This window comes from Podarcis pityusensis (assembly GCF_964106645.2).
Source record: "Podarcis pityusensis genome assembly, chromosome: Z".
In the NCBI taxonomy this organism is placed as follows: domain Eukaryota; kingdom Metazoa; phylum Chordata; class Lepidosauria; order Squamata; family Lacertidae; genus Podarcis; species Podarcis pityusensis.
Window position 1 is genome coordinate 17,074,366 of NC_138044.1, and position 15,037 is coordinate 17,089,402.

The 15,037-nt window shown below is 46.3% G+C and overlaps 1 protein-coding gene and 1 long non-coding RNA gene across 6 annotated transcripts; one reads left to right on the forward strand and one right to left on the reverse strand.

Annotated features, from left to right (window-relative positions):
* Positions 1 to 2,082: 2,082 nt before the first annotated feature.
* ASB6 (ankyrin repeat and SOCS box containing 6) lies at positions 2,083 to 14,932 on the reverse strand. Of its 5 annotated transcripts, none has more exons than XM_080989890.1 (7): positions 14,789 to 14,932; positions 10,311 to 10,484; positions 9,552 to 9,733; positions 5,581 to 5,687; positions 4,298 to 4,406; positions 4,050 to 4,136; positions 2,083 to 3,214 (listed from the first exon to the last, which is right to left on the reverse strand). In XM_080989890.1, the coding sequence occupies exons 2-7, from the start codon at positions 10,439 to 10,441 to the stop codon at positions 2,535 to 2,537; spliced, it is 1,296 nt and encodes a 431-aa protein (XP_080846016.1). In that variant the 5' UTR covers positions 10,442 to 10,484; positions 14,789 to 14,932; the 3' UTR covers positions 2,083 to 2,534. The 5 variants fall into 5 exon arrangements, with proteins under 5 accessions (XP_080846016.1, XP_080846019.1, XP_080846018.1 ...); XM_080989893.1 differs by lacking the exon at positions 14,789 to 14,932 and adding an exon at positions 14,732 to 14,753; XM_080989892.1 differs by lacking the exon at positions 14,789 to 14,932 and adding an exon at positions 14,360 to 14,641.
* On the forward strand, positions 12,357 to 13,805 carry LOC308468080. The gene is made up of 2 exons (XR_013981453.1): positions 12,357 to 12,642; positions 12,727 to 13,805. It is a non-coding gene; the product is annotated as an uncharacterized lncRNA (long non-coding RNA).
* Positions 14,933 to 15,037: the final 105 nt, after the last annotated feature.

A 15,037-nucleotide genomic window follows, 5' to 3' on the forward strand; every position in this document is an offset into this window, starting at 1 on the left:
TCCAACCAGGGTTTCCCAAACTCCAGTTGTTTTTGGACTACAACTCCCATTATCCCTAGCTAGCTAGAACAGTGAATTGTAGTCTAAAACCCCAAAGTTTGGGAAACGCTGCTTTAAATGAAGATTGGACAAATTTATAGATTGTTATTAATGGGTCCTGCTTTCAGGTTTCCCATAATGGGCTTCTGGTTGGCTACTGTGAGAATGATGCTGGAGTAGATGGGCCATTGGTCTGATCCAGCAAGCTCTTATGTTTAGTGCTCACTTTGCGAGAGTGCGAGACTCTTAACCTCAGCGTCATAGATTCAAGCCCCATGTTGGGCAAAAGATTCCTGCATTGCAGGGGGTTGGACTAATGACCCCTTGGGACATCTTCCAACTTACAATTCTATGAAATAAATACTGGTTTATTATTATTATTATTGGGTGCTGCTAGGCACTTTTAAATTTGCAAAAAACACATATTTGCATATATGCTACCGTGTGGAAATTAAGGTGAACACAACAGCTCAAAAGGGGAGTGCAAAGGAGTTAGAACCCAGGTCACCCCTCCCTCACAATACACCATTTGGGCGTCCAGTTTTCACCTAAATGCTAAATTACTCTTTGCTAAATTACTCACAACCATAGAGAAACATTGAGGCTCTTGCTTTTTATTGTGAAGTGTTTTTATTCACCACTCTACTTCATCAGAAAAGTCTCCCAGAGCACGTGGTGTCAGGTCAACAAATTCCTTCCTATACAAAATTTGCAGGTGCGACCCACAAGGAGGAAAAGGAAGGGGGTGGGGATGAAGGCAAGCAAAGTGTAAGTGTTCTTATAAGAACCAGATAGGAAGGGAAAAATCAAAGCCCAGAGGAGTTACCAAAGCACTTGGAATGACTTCTCAGGGGTGCCAAATGAAGCCGGTCCCTCAATATAGCCATGGAGTGGGACCTTCTGTCCTTTGTCAAAAGATGAAATGACTGTTGATAAGACCCCAGTTGAGGGGTCTCTGGAGAGTGCCAGTGGAGCAGCCCAGAGTGGTTTAACAATCCCTCCTACTTAGGGAACTTTGGGAATTGTAGTGCCTTGAGGGGAACTGCAGTCTCCTAAACGATTCCCAGGATTCTTTGGGGGAAGCTGTGATTGTTTAAAGTGTCACTGGGTTTTAAAAAAATGTATGGTGTGAATGTAGCCTGTGCGTTTGGTTAAATGCTTTCCGGGGGGGGGGGGGGGGAATACAGCTGAACCAAGGGGCCACCCTGAAATGATGTCTATCTTTTACTTAGAAACAGTGGATATTTTTCCCCAATTGGTGGTGAGCTCATGGTCATCACGGTTCCTGAGGAACAAGGCCGTTTTCCTCCCAAAGCAGGGCCACCTGTCAGCCAGTTGACAGTGCTGGGTGACATCAGGAAGGCGTAGGGAGGGTGCTGCGTTGCTAGTTTGCTCCCCTCTGGAAACACTAGTAAAGTGGACCCCTCCCCTATCAGTCTTGCTTCATTTCTGCTCTGTCAGATGAATGACCGGGGTGTGGCCTTCCCACTTATCAAGGATCTGGCCCAATGGGTCAAAAAAGTTCTTCACACTTAACCTTACTGTGTATCAGCTTACAACCATCAATCTGCTTGGCAGGGGGTTGGACTCGATGGCCCTTGGGGTCTCTTCCAACTCTATGATTCTATCATCATACTGCCTTTGAAAACGCACAAAAATGGTTGAGTCACTGTGTGGACTAGATAAGGCTGCCCTTGGCTCATGGCCTAGCATTGGAAAGCCTCATGAGGAATGGTACCTTCTGTTTTGAAGGACAGAAACAGAATCTGCAATATGTTGTGAACCTCCCCGAGACCTATGGGTGAAGGGCAGTATACACATTAAATAATAAGGCAACAAGTATGAAAACAGCTACTTCCCATTTGCAAAAGCAGCACCCAATGAAGCATAGGATGTCGTGAAGATGTTATTGCCACCCCTTTTTCCTGCTACTTGGCCTATTGTTGCTTTTATTTTATTTTAATTAAATTTGTCAAGTCACTGTTACCCAGGGCAACCCAAAGCAACTTGAAAACAACCAAGCAAGACACTAGAGGCACAACATTTTGCTGGTGCAGAACACATGTTTAATGACCTAGAGGAATGGACAATTTGCTCCCTGTTAGAAGCCAGGTTGCTCAGAACAGTTGTTTAGAAAAGTCGCGAGGTAATATTGTTCCAGATAAATGGAGGCCTCCAACCTTCTGCGGACACTGAGCAGAATTCAGTTTACTCATGACCCAGGTCCAGAAAATGGACTTGTCCCTCCTTCAGAACAATCGGCAGTTGAGCTGCAGATTTGGAAACATCCAAGTCTTATGCATTCGTCCATTGCAGGGCAAAAGGCCATGTGTGTGAATAAGTATGGTGCAGTAACACCCTGTGCGGCAATCCCGCAAATGTCATCCTGTGCGTGACCAACACCCGTGTCCACAATTGACTGGTGTGTGTGGCTTGAAGGCCTCAGGCTGGAAACACCCCCTTGGCAGATCAGTCTTCTTGGTCCACCCTTGAAGTCAGACGGCCGCCTCCGCAGAGCTGCTCGGGTCTATACGGAGATATTTTTTCAACAAGTTGGGAAGCGGGAGGGCCTTGACTTTTTCATCGATGGGCCAGGGTCTGAGATGCTGCCGCAGGGAAACCCGGCACAACTGCTTCAAGGTAGGAGGAGAGTGTTCCAGCTGCTTCAGGCTGGTGAAGAGGTCTGAGATCCTCTTCCTATGGAACCCGCTGAGGTGGCTGAGGTTGATCTCAAAGTTGATGGGCAGCTTGATGGTCTGGGAGCTTGAGGCCATGAGCTCCAGCACCGTCTCGGCCTTCTGAAAGAGGTCGACGCAGAAGGCGTCGTCCTCTGACCCGCTCAAGAGGGAGCACAGCTGCTCGAAGATAATACTGAAGCCCGACCAACAGGAGGGCCCATGGAGGGTGCAGTTGTATGACGCCCCAAACTCCAGGAGGAAGCGCAGGAGGGGAAAGTGGAGCCGGAAGTTCTTCAGGCACAGGTGCGTGAGGGACTCGTAGGTTGGGCACGCACTAGGGTTGGCCCCATGGGTCATCAGCAGCTGAGTGACCTGGAAGCAGAAGCTCTTGATGGTCTGGACCTCCTCTTCGTCACCTCCCACTGTCTCTCCAAGGAGGAAGATGATGTAGGAGAAGACGCTGTCACCATCTTTTGTTGTGGCCTTCACATTGGCTCCTGATCGGCGGGAACAATAAAGAAACAGACAGTTTAATGTTTTTTTTCCAGTGACCCTTGGCATCACCACCACCGTTTTCCTATTTTCCCCAATCAATTTTTACTAAAAGTATTCAACAAAATACAATAAAAGCCAAACTAAGGAAGAGAAAGAGAAAATAAATATAAGGCCCTCTATCACAAATATATCTTAACCCTTATTTAAAGTAATACCAAAGACATTTAATAACGTGTTTAGAATAGTGCTGGAAGTACAGTGGTACCTCTGGTTATGAACTTAATTCGTTCTGGAGGTCGGTTCTTAACCTGAAACTGTTCTTAACCTGAAGCACCACTTTAGCTAATGGGGCCTCCAGCTGCTGCTGCGCTGCTGCTGCACGATTTCTGTTCTCAACCTGAAGCAAAGTTCTTAACCCAAGGTACTATTTCTGGGTTAGCAGAGTCTGTAACCTGAAGTGTCTGTAACCTGGGGTACCACTGTATTTGAAGTTGAGAATATATTGCGGCAATGCATAATTATTTCTTTCAATTAACCTAAAATAAAGAATAATGTTCTTAAATACATATACCGGTATATCTTGTTTGCCTAAGTCATCCATTATCTATATAGATCATATATCTTGTAACAATAAATTTGGATTAATCAGTGCTTGCACTTTTATCATTCCAGCCCACCCAGGCAGGTCGTTTTAGGGAGAATGCCGTGTGCTGGCAAGAGGGTGCCAGCCTGGTTCACATTCCTGCTCTGAGACCACTGGTAGTTTTGCACTGGATCTGGACCCCTGGAAAAGGAAGCAGCAGGGCTTGGTAGGGCGGGCGGGTGGAGGAAGCTCACCTCCTTCCAACAAAAGGCGAATGTTTTCCGTATTGTGGATCTGAACCCCATCACTGCTGGCTAGAGCATGCAGCAGAGCAGTCTTTCCTGGGGAAGGAGGGAAAAAGAGCATAAGAATGTGAGAGGAGTCGGTATCAGGCCTATCAAGCCCAGGCTCCTGTTCTCGAGTGACCAACCAAATGCCCACAAGCAGGAGCCAAGGAGGAAAAGGGGGAAAGGCCAAGCCCAGCAGGATGGAGGCAACTGACCATGTTTATCAGCTGCATTGACATCGGCTCCAAGTTCCAAAAGTCGCTTTAGGCAAGGGAGGCGTTCTGGCTCTTCGCTAGCCAGATCTAAGGGGCTGCTTTCATGAACCTAAGGAGGAATGGGATAGAGGAAACATAACTGGCTGCTTTTATTGATGCCTTTACTGCAGCAGTGATGAATGGCATTTCTCCTAGTTCGAGGGCTGCAGTCCCTCTTCTGCAGAAAGCAGCTGGCACAGTGAATGTGAATTTCCCCTCTATGTATATGGTCAGCTGGTTTCTACATGCACTGGGACACCTGTGTCCTTCAACCGGGCGAGCAAGTGACGTGAGCAGAGCTGAAGGATTTGTTTCCATCCAGGCAACACTCAAGGACCAAATCTGGGACCCTGGACCCTGCCTTGACCCCTGCTTTCTTGACCAGCTATATCTTATCTTATCCTGTTTTTCATACAAGTTCTTTTCTCTAGAAAGGGGAGGGGGAGAAAGTCAACTCACAGCCTTGTGGCAACTTTTGAAAGCTAACTTTTTAAAAGAGCATAAGGTTTTAAACCCTACATGCACATTGCATCCTATGAACAAAGAAGCAATATTTGGGATGGGGATTTTGGCTCAGGATCCCACTCCATCCCCAGCCTGCAGTGTTGTTATCAATCTCCCTCTCCCTTTGTTAGTGCACCTGCTCCTTTCACTACACAGGTGGTGGCCATTTTGGGTGGGGGGTTGTGTTCCTGACCCCTCTATGCGTTGGCAGAGCCCCAGCCCTGTTTTCGGGCCTCTTCTGGGTCGGCAGTGACGAGCGTGATCATGTGCCAATCAGACATGCGTAAAATGGTCGCTGCCTGTACGGTTCCTGTCATACACCAAAGATGCGCCTCTTTACTCTGCCCAGACACTCAAGATGCAAGAATAAAGTGGGTCCTAAAGAGATGCAATTGTAATTGATCTCAAACCCATTTTTTTAATGCTTGTGTTTTAAATGGCTTGCGATCAGGCTGCTGTGAAGCCAAATCCATGATAAGAATAATTGCCAGCATGGTGTAGTGGTCAGCATGCTGCGCTAGGAGCTGGGAGTGACCAGGGTTCAATCCCCACTCGGCCATGAAGCTAACTGGGTGTAACCTTCGGCCAGTCCCTGTGTCTCTCAGTCTGATCTGCCTCACAGAGTTGAGAGAACCATCTGCACCACTCTGAGTTCCTCGTGTGTGTGTGTGTGTGTGTGTGTGTGTGTGTAAGGTTTGACATAAATGTTAATAATGGAAATAAAAATGGCAGCAGCTTACCCTGTCTCTCCGGTTGATGTCTGCACCTTCCTGCACCAACAGCTCTACCATGTCCGGCTTGTTCCGCATCACGGCGATGTGCAAAGATGTATAATAAGTGATTGGATCTTTTGAAAACACAGAAACACACATTTATTTATTTATTTCACCAATTTGGCACAATTTGTTAACTTGTCACACTGAAACATCCTTACCTTTCTTCCAAGGACCTCAAGGTGACCTGGTTCCCATGCCCTCGCAACAATCCTATGAGGTAGGCTAGGCTGCAGGTGAGATAGAGACCGGCCCAACTGTCGCTCAAGGGACCTTCACGTGGTTGCATGGGAAATTGGAACCCTGGTTTTCTAGTTCCACAGCTCTTATCCACTGTGCCTGACTGCCTCTCCTAGCAGGCTAACTGGCTGTTGGTTTTTAGGAAACACTGAGCCCTTGCACGTTCAGGGATGTTATTTTGATTTTCAAGGAGCTTAAGGTGGGGTTCTCTTTTTTTTTTTTTAATAATATTTATTGAGATTTCAAAAGAAAACAAAAAAAAAATACAAAAATTACACAAAAACAAAAAATAGGAAATACAAAAACTTACACACAATAATAAAAAAATACAAAAGTAAAAAAAAATAGAAATATAAAAAAGTAAGAGATACAGAAGAAAAATAATAATAGCGAAGAAAAAAAACATTAGACCTCCTCCTCCTCCCTTCCTTTGTATTCTAGTTATTAATTATCCCAGCAAATCCTTTCCATTTTTCTATTATATAATAGACCTTACAATTTAAAATTTAAATCTTAATTATACCAACTTCTTATATTCATAATGTTCTTTCATGATCCTTCTATTATAAAATAAACTTTAATATTTAAAACTTAGATCTTAACTTTACCCACTTCTTATATTCCTAATGTTCTTTCATAATTCTTTATACATTTTTGCTAAAGCCAGGTAAATTCTTCCAACATTTTCCTATCATTCATTTTTCTCTCATTCTATCATTCATCAGCTTTATAAAGCATTCTATTAATTAAAAAAACAAAACAAAAACAAAAAAAAACGAAAAAAGAGAAAGAAGCATATAACCAAGTCCAATCTTAATCCTACGTCCCTTCCTCCTGGTTTCGGGATTTGTCAGTCCTTATTCATCAGACTAACCCGGTGACCTTATGTCCGAGGCCCTCAAGTCACTTCCATGGCCCTTCCGCAGCTTTTCTTCATATTTGTGGCTGTAGTCACTTGCTCGTAGTAGCTCCCACTTAATAGTGCTTTTAACCCTTCTCATCGGATCAAAACCTTTTCCCTGTTCATCACTGCATTCCATGTAGTATTTAAGAGCATACTTCAAGGGCCCCCCGAATTTGTGGACCCCCACATTTCCAAACATATCACAGCCTGTTACTGAATTTAAAAAGTCCAAATATCCCAACATAGGGGGGTCAATCCAGCCCCCCATTGACTGTTCTGTCAGGCCACACTCCTGATTTAATGCCACAAACCCCTGTTCTGTCAAAACACACTCCTGGTTTGAATCCTGTATAGACTCCACATCTATTCCCACAGTTTGATCAACGCCTTCCACTGCCAGTCCGAGATTTCCAGTCGACTTAGCCATCTGGTTCACCTTATCATGTAGTTCTTCCAGTAAAATATTTGTTTCTTTGAGCAGGCAAACCACAGCTTCTGAAAACATTGTTGCACTCTCCCACGGTTCTTTGTAACAACTGTCAAGTCCTTGGCGTTTAGTTACAGTTTCTAAAGCTCCCCCTAAGGGGAAGACTTATATTTGTTTCTGGTACATTTCCATGTTACTTAAAATCCTTTGTCCTTATATATTCGTTTAAAATGCGAAAGGGAACAATAGAGTCACAAAAGTTCTCTTCTTTTAACCATCTGACACACACAAATACCTTGATTAGTTCACGTCAGTCCTGACTTCCCCGCTCCAGGATCAGGACGAAAATAACTTCCTTTTACTGCTTCAAATAGTCCAACAAAAATATTCCCAATTTAAAATGTTGGATTCCACTCTTTTGAGAGCAATTTTCAAAGCTCTAGTACAATTTGACTTTGCTTTGTTATATTTACAAAAGAACGGAAGGGTGACTTCCTGTTTAGCCCTTACCGCTCCGTACCAAATTCAATCAATTTTTCTTTCTTTTTTTTTTTTAGTCCAATTCTGCCCTTTTCACTAATCTTCCTTTAGTATCCCAATTTGTCCAAATTCTGGGTACTCACGGATATTTGTTTTAAAGTCCGAATTGTCCAGGAAAAAAGGCAGCGCTCTCCGGCAACAGCTACGCGGCTTCACTCCACAAAAGAAGCAGACGACTCAGCACAGCGCCTTCACTTCCCCGCTCTGTTCCAGAGCCCGTTGCCGGGTTCCTTTGCAGACCGGGGGGGGGGGGGCGCAAACAGTGCCCGCCGAGTCCCAGGGTCACAGGCTTCACCCGCCTGTGGTTTGAAGGGTCCCCGCTGCGCCGAAGCGGTTTTAGACCCGATTTCTGTGGAGCGATCTCCCTCTGGGTTAGAGGGATTCCGCCATTGCCGTTGGCGCCACCTCCGGAAGTCCTAAGGTGGGGTTCTCTCCCTTCCCTGTTCCATCTTCACAACCACCCTGCGAGGTACGCTTAGGCTAAGAAACAATGACACTGGCCCCAAGGGTTGCATCCAGAGAGCTTCATGTGGCTGTGTGCATGATTTGAACCCTGGTCTCCCAGGTCTTGTAGTCTGACATCCTAACCCTTGCATCATCCTGCTGCATCGCCTAATAAAGACTCCTGATCATTGGTCCTTTGGATATGGGGACTGTCTGCCCACACAACAAGGCTGTTGTCAGCACTGGGGGAAGAGAAAAATGCTTACCAGTGTTCACGTCAGGCCCGTAATACGGGAGCCAGCAGGCCAGGAAACATCCCCCTACCCATTTCCTCCTCATGGCTCCCAGCAGTCAAAGGCCCTCCTTCCTGGCCCAACTGTCTAACCGGCCTTGCTGGGAGGTGGTCATGTTGTTAGAGAGACAGCCTATGAAGGAACCTCTGTGTGACATCACACACCCATGGGCACCTGAGCCCGCAGCGGCCAGCGCTTTAGAACACTGAAGCTCATGGGGAGGAGCTTAGGAGACAAGGGGTGGAGCTTGGGGAAAAGGAAGGCGGAACCTGATGGCAGAGAGGTGAACTAGCAGTACCTGACAGTAGAAAAGAGCGACTTAGGGAGGTGGAGCCTAATGGACATCAGGGGTGCAACTACTACTGAATTGAAAAATTATACCCCACTTTTCGCTTCCTCATCTGGGTCTCAAAATGGATTATCAGGCCAGGTGAAGAAGAAGAGTTTGGATTTGATATCCCTGAAGGAGTCTCAAAGCGGCTAACAATCTCCTTTCCCTTCGTCCCCCACAACAAACACTCTGAGGTGAATGCGGCTGAGAGACTTCAAAGAAATTTGACTAGCCCAAGGTAACCCAGCAGCTGCATGTGGAGGAGCGGAGACGTGAACCCGGTTCACCAGATTACGAGTCTACCACTCTTAACCACTACACCACACTGGTGGAATAGCCTTTTCTGCCTTTAATACAGGCAATGTCCTATTTGCGTGCGGGTTGCGTTCTGGATCATCACTCGCATAAGCCCCTCAGCACCACCCTGCCTTCCCCCCACTCTGCCCTGTTCCGGTTCTGAAAATGTCCCACACACGTGCATGGCCACACGTTCTTGGAACGCATGCAAAAACGGGGGTCGCCTGTATTGAATTAAAATGGTGTCACATAAAACAGGGCGTTGCAATTCCCAGCAGAAACAAAGAACCAAAACAGGTCGCTCCTAACCAGAAAGGAAACATTGGGGGGGGGGGGGGGGAGGGGAGGAATCATGAAAAAATTGTATATAAAAATACAGCCTCCATAAATAGCTATCCCAATGATTTCTGTAATTTTAAAATATATGCAAGACCGGAAGCATGAACCAGGTCCCCCTCCAACCTTCAAAGGTGATGTCCGCCCCACCACGAAGGAGGGCTTCTGCGGCTTGGACTACCCCATACTCCGCCATCTTCAGCAATGAATAGCTCACACCCTCTTGGTAGTAAACGGAGTTGGCATTCCTCTCCAGCAGATTGTTAAGGGCCGCAATCCGCCTGTCGTCTTCTACCACAGCGCTGGGGCTTCACAAGAAAACAAGGCAAATAAAACACCACAATGACCATAGGAGGAGGGCAAAGTTCCGCGGTGGTGGTTTGGTAACGATTAAGAGCCAATCAGTAGTCAGCTCAGAGGGAAGAGCTGTGTGCCAATGAGAAGACATGTCCTTCTGGGCCACATTCTGGGGGGCACATGCCAGCGGTGGGTAGGGCCAGAGTGGGTATGAGAAACTAATGTGATTTCCCCGCCCCCCTTTACATTAGACCACCAGGTCCATCTAGCTCAGTACTGTGTGCACTGACTGACAGCAGCAACAGCTCTGCAGGGTTTCAGGCAGGGGATATTATAAGTGCCAACTTGGAGATGCCATTAGGGGATGAACCTGGGTCTTCTATATGCACATAAGGTGCTCTACCCTTAACCATGGCCCTCTCCCTGAAAGGTGGGATTCTGTTTGTGCATTTCATGATTTTTATATACCGCTTGATTGTATAAAACCCTCAAAGATCCTAGTCCTCATAATTCTGAAGAATGGGCTGAATTGAATGAGACCCCAGCTCAGTATTGTCTACACGGATGGGGAAGCAGCTTCCCAGTTACCTGACCATCATGTCCTGCACCAGAGGATCCATACATTCCAAGATCTCGTCAACTAATGGCTGGTACTCAAAGATGATCCGTCGAAAGCCATGGAGGAAAGGCATTCTGCTCGACTCCCTTCTGTGATTCATTTAGGAAATGGTCTGAGAGCCAATCTAAAGCTGCTTCCTCGGCCTACCAAAAAAAAAAAAAAATTCTTCATAATCATCGCTGTCATTCACAACCATATGTATCCTATAGGGCTTGTTAGCACATCCTTCCCAAAACCCACAGTACAGGTTAACCATTTAAGTAGGATAGCAATCTTTCAACCCTTCTCTTGCTTCTGCTGCTGCTGCTATTAAGTAATAAATAATAATAATAATAATAATAATAATAATAATAATAATATCCTGCCTTTCCCCCAGATTGTGACTAAAGGTGACTGATACAAATTAAAACACAGATCATATACAGAAAGCTAAAACTTATTTAAAAATAGTAGTTTAATTAAAACTATAATAGAACTGGAACAATATGAGAATGAATCTATGGAAATACAGAAATTGATATAGTAAAAACAGTACAGCACTATTTAAAAGGTCTTTTCCTAAACAAACAAAGAAAACCCAATCAGTTCCCAAAGACATGTTGGAACAGGAAGGTCTTCACCACTGGCAGGAAGGACAGTGAGGAGGGAGCCAGTCTGGCTTCTCCAGGGAGGGAGTTCCAAAGTATGGGAGAAGCCCCTGAGAAGGCCCTCTCTTGCGCCCCCCACCAAGCCTGCCTGTGAGGGTGGCAGGAGCAAGAGAAGGGCCTCCACTGAATGTCTGAGCCAGGGCATGTTCGTATGTGAGAATAGAGTCCTTCAGGTAGCCTGGGTCTAATGGAACACGTGCTCAGCCCTCAATGGTAGTTTCAGCCCATCCAGAGCATGGAGGGTGAGGCATAAGGCATGTGTGTATGGGGTCGGTGTGTTGCAGCCAGGCGCAATCATTCAAGGAGGGTGTGGCCTGGAGGGAGTCCCAAGGGCCACACAGGGAGGCCTCAAGGGCCAAATCTGTACCCCCACTGCCCCAGGCCTAACATTCCCTATTCCTGCTTTTGAAAAAGCACCATCTTAAAAGTGTGAGAGAGGAATGCTGTGACCTTGGCCGCAAACTGTAAAGGGAACTTGCCTTTTTTCACCTGTCAAAAAAGTAGGACCTGTTTAAGCCAGTTTTAAACCTTTCAGGGTAAATTGCCATGAGTATAGTGCATTTGAAGGGGAAACTCTAGATGCGCCAGACAGAAAGTCACCAGGTGCAGTTAAGAGAGAGGGAAGCTGTACCAGTTGTGTTTCTGTTTGGTCACACACGCGCAAACAGAGCTAAGAGACCTAGACCAACCCCAGCCTTGTAATTACCAACTCTGACTACTTACCTAAGGTAAGGACTGGATGACACCTTTGCCAGGTAGCAAATGAGCCGCCAATGACTTGTGGTAAACATGGGCCCCTGGGCCAGCTGTACGCCTTTCAGGGCTAGTCATTAGAGGGAACATTTTGCAAGGCTGTCAGAGGTTAAGGAGACAGCCTTTGCCAGGGTCCATCCTTAAGATGCCATAGCAACAAAACCACTTGATGTCTTGCCAGGTTCCTGCTCTCAGCTTGCTAGGACCAGTAGCTACAGGATGGAACTGGGGCCAGTCCACCCAGGAGTCAGAGACTAGTAGCTCAAGACATGACGTTCCTGCCTTGGGAAGGAGTGATACAGTGGCAAGTGGAAGGTTACCCCCCATCCTTTAAATGCATGCCTTTACATGGAGTAGCACAGTCATTAAACCCAACAGGTGTAGAGTTTCCTTGCCCCTCCCATCCTAGATAAGAACTCTCCACTGCAACTGCCATGCCCTGTTGATATAGAATCAGAGCTGTAGGGCCATTCATAACATAAGAATATTCTTCACAACTATGAGCAGGGCAAGCTGCAACAGTTAACTGTGCCTATGATTCTATGAAATTAATTCACAGCAAGAGGTGTGATCTCACAGCATTCAAAAGCTAAAGAGACCCTCTCCTTATCAAGAAGGCCACCTGTGACTTTTCTTTCCAAGGGCAGGGTGGGTCTGCATTTCAGATCCACACCCCCAAGGAAACTTTTTTTTTAATCTACCACATTTTTTAAAATCTACCATGAGGCAAGTTGCAAGGGCTCAATGCTACTCAATGATCCTACACAATGCCCATAGAAACTACACCTAGCTCAGTATGGCCAAAACCAGGCATAGGCAACCTTCGGCCCTCCAGGTGTTTTGGACTACAATTTCCATCATCCCTGACCACTGGTCATGTTAGCTAGGGATCATGGGAGTTGTAGGCCAAAACATCTGGAGGGCCAAAGGTTGCCTATGCCTGGCCAAAACTGACTGGCAGCGGGTCCACTGTAGGATAGAAAAGCTATTTGCCACATGGCTCCTGGAACCTGGGTTAAGGGCGCAAAAACAGAATGGCTATTCCCCACCCTGAATGCAGCAGCACCTTCTATTATTTTTTTGTAGAGAATTTATTTGGTTCTTTTTGCAGTTTGTGGCATTTGGAAGGTTGTAACCAGCCACAAAGGGACGCAGGTGGCGCTGTGGGTTAAACCACAGAGCCTAGGACTTGCCAGTCAGAAGGTCGGTGGTTCGAATCCCCACGACGGGGTGAGCTCCCGTTGATCGGTCCCTGCTCCTGCCAACCTAGCAGTTCAAAAGCACGTCAAAGTGCAAGTAGATAAATAGGTACCACTCTGGTGGGAAGGTAAACGGTGTTTCCATGCACTGCTCTGGTTCGCCAGAAGCGGCTTAGTCCTGCTGGCCACATGACCTGGAAGCTGTACACCGGCTCCCTCGTCCAGTAAAGCGAGATGAGCGCCACAACCCCAGAGTCGGTCACGACTGGACCTAATGGTCAGGGGTCCCTTTACCTTTACCCAACCACAGCAAAACAGGTAGTACAGAGAGCACAGTGGGGCTTAAGTTTAGGCATGTATAGGACAGTAACACCCAGTGAACATCATGGCTAAGTGGGGATTTGAACCTGGGTCTCCCCAGTCCTAGTCCTACAGACTCTAACCACTACACCACACTGCTCGCACTGGGGTTGAACCTTTTTCTTCCACTTTGCAAAGTCACAGCTTCTGTGACAGGTGCTGCTGCTAGTGAAGGGGGCACTGCCTCACTCTAGCCTAGTCCATGTCCACATAACATGATTATTTTCAAAGTTCTGATGTTTTCATTTCTGCCAAGGAAATCACTTCCCTGTAAATGGTACAAGAGCACTCATGGAAATCTTTTTTAAAAAGTAGGGAATGTTGCACCATTTCAAGAGTCTTTCTTTCTTTGAATGTTTGGCCCCGCCAAACTACCACTGCCCCCAAATTACCACTGCAGCTGTACTGTAGCTTGTTAACTCCATGAATCTGGTTAAAAGGAAGTCCGTGGAAAAGGTTTAAAGGGAAAGGCTACCCTTCTGACAAAAAAGGGGGGGAGTTTCCCCAAGAAAAGGCATTTTACTTCGTTTTTCACTACCAGTAAAAAAACCAACGACAACTGCAATGAATGCTAACCACCTGGGGTAAAATTTTGAATGGGGCAAACATTCTAATGACCAAGAGCAGGTGTGGGGGACGCTGTGCCCCCTACCCCTGAATGTCGCTGAACTCCAACCATTCCTACGACTGCGAGGGCTGACGAACGATTCCCCATCCCGGGACTAATGAGCTATCCAATTTAGCCTGCTTATTTTTCTTGCACTTAGTAAACAAAGCTATAAAGTTTGAACCTGCCAAGCTAATATTTATTTTCAAGTGCTTTGTCATCGTCACTACATGAATTTATGACATTTCTCTTTTCCCCATAGAAATACCGTAAATCCCCTGTCCCCCTCCCCACACCGCCAGTATGGGCAAGAAAATTAACGCAGACAAAGTAAGGTTTATACGCAGCGAAATACAAATTATCAAACAAAAGTCAGCATCTCGGTAAATTGCCACCTGCTTCCAAAACCCTGCTTCCAAAATCAGTCGCTACAAACATGGGAACGAGCCCACCTCACAAGGCTGTTAGGAACGATTTCACGGGCAGGGGAGCTTTCTCGAGCCAAGCGTCTGAACTAGCTTGAAGTGCTCTGTAAAATGGAACCAAATTATTACTACGTTCAGTATGGATAACCAGAGCAGCCTTCTCTCCCCGCCACACACCATGCCGGAAGAATCCCTTTGCGCGTCCGAAACCCCCAGTCTGCAATTCCGACAACCCTAGTTTGCAATTTAATTTTTTAAAGAGCCTTACAGTATAAGGATTAGCAAGATTTTTAAATTCTGTATTTTCAAGTAACTTAATAAATAAAGCCTTTTTGCTAAAACCAGTAAAAATAAAACCCCTGTATCAAGGTAGCCCATTAAAACGTTTATTTCAGCCACCTTCCTCTCCGCAAATTCCCAACTCCCATCCCGTCCTATTGGTCCCACGTCTCCTACCTGCACGGCGTGCCTCCGGGTTAGCAGGAAGCGGAAGGATGCCGAGCTCTTTGAGTTGCACTTTTATACAGTTTGCAGCCAACAGCTGCAGCTCTCTCTCTCTCTCTCGCTCGCTCTCTCTCTCTCTCTCTCTCTCTCTTGGTTGCTCGCTCGCTCGCTCTCGCTCTCCCCACAGTTTCATGTATCTTTTCATCTAAGTGCCCTCTGCAGGCTGGAGGTTTTGGTTTAAACCGCTGCCGAATCAAGCGG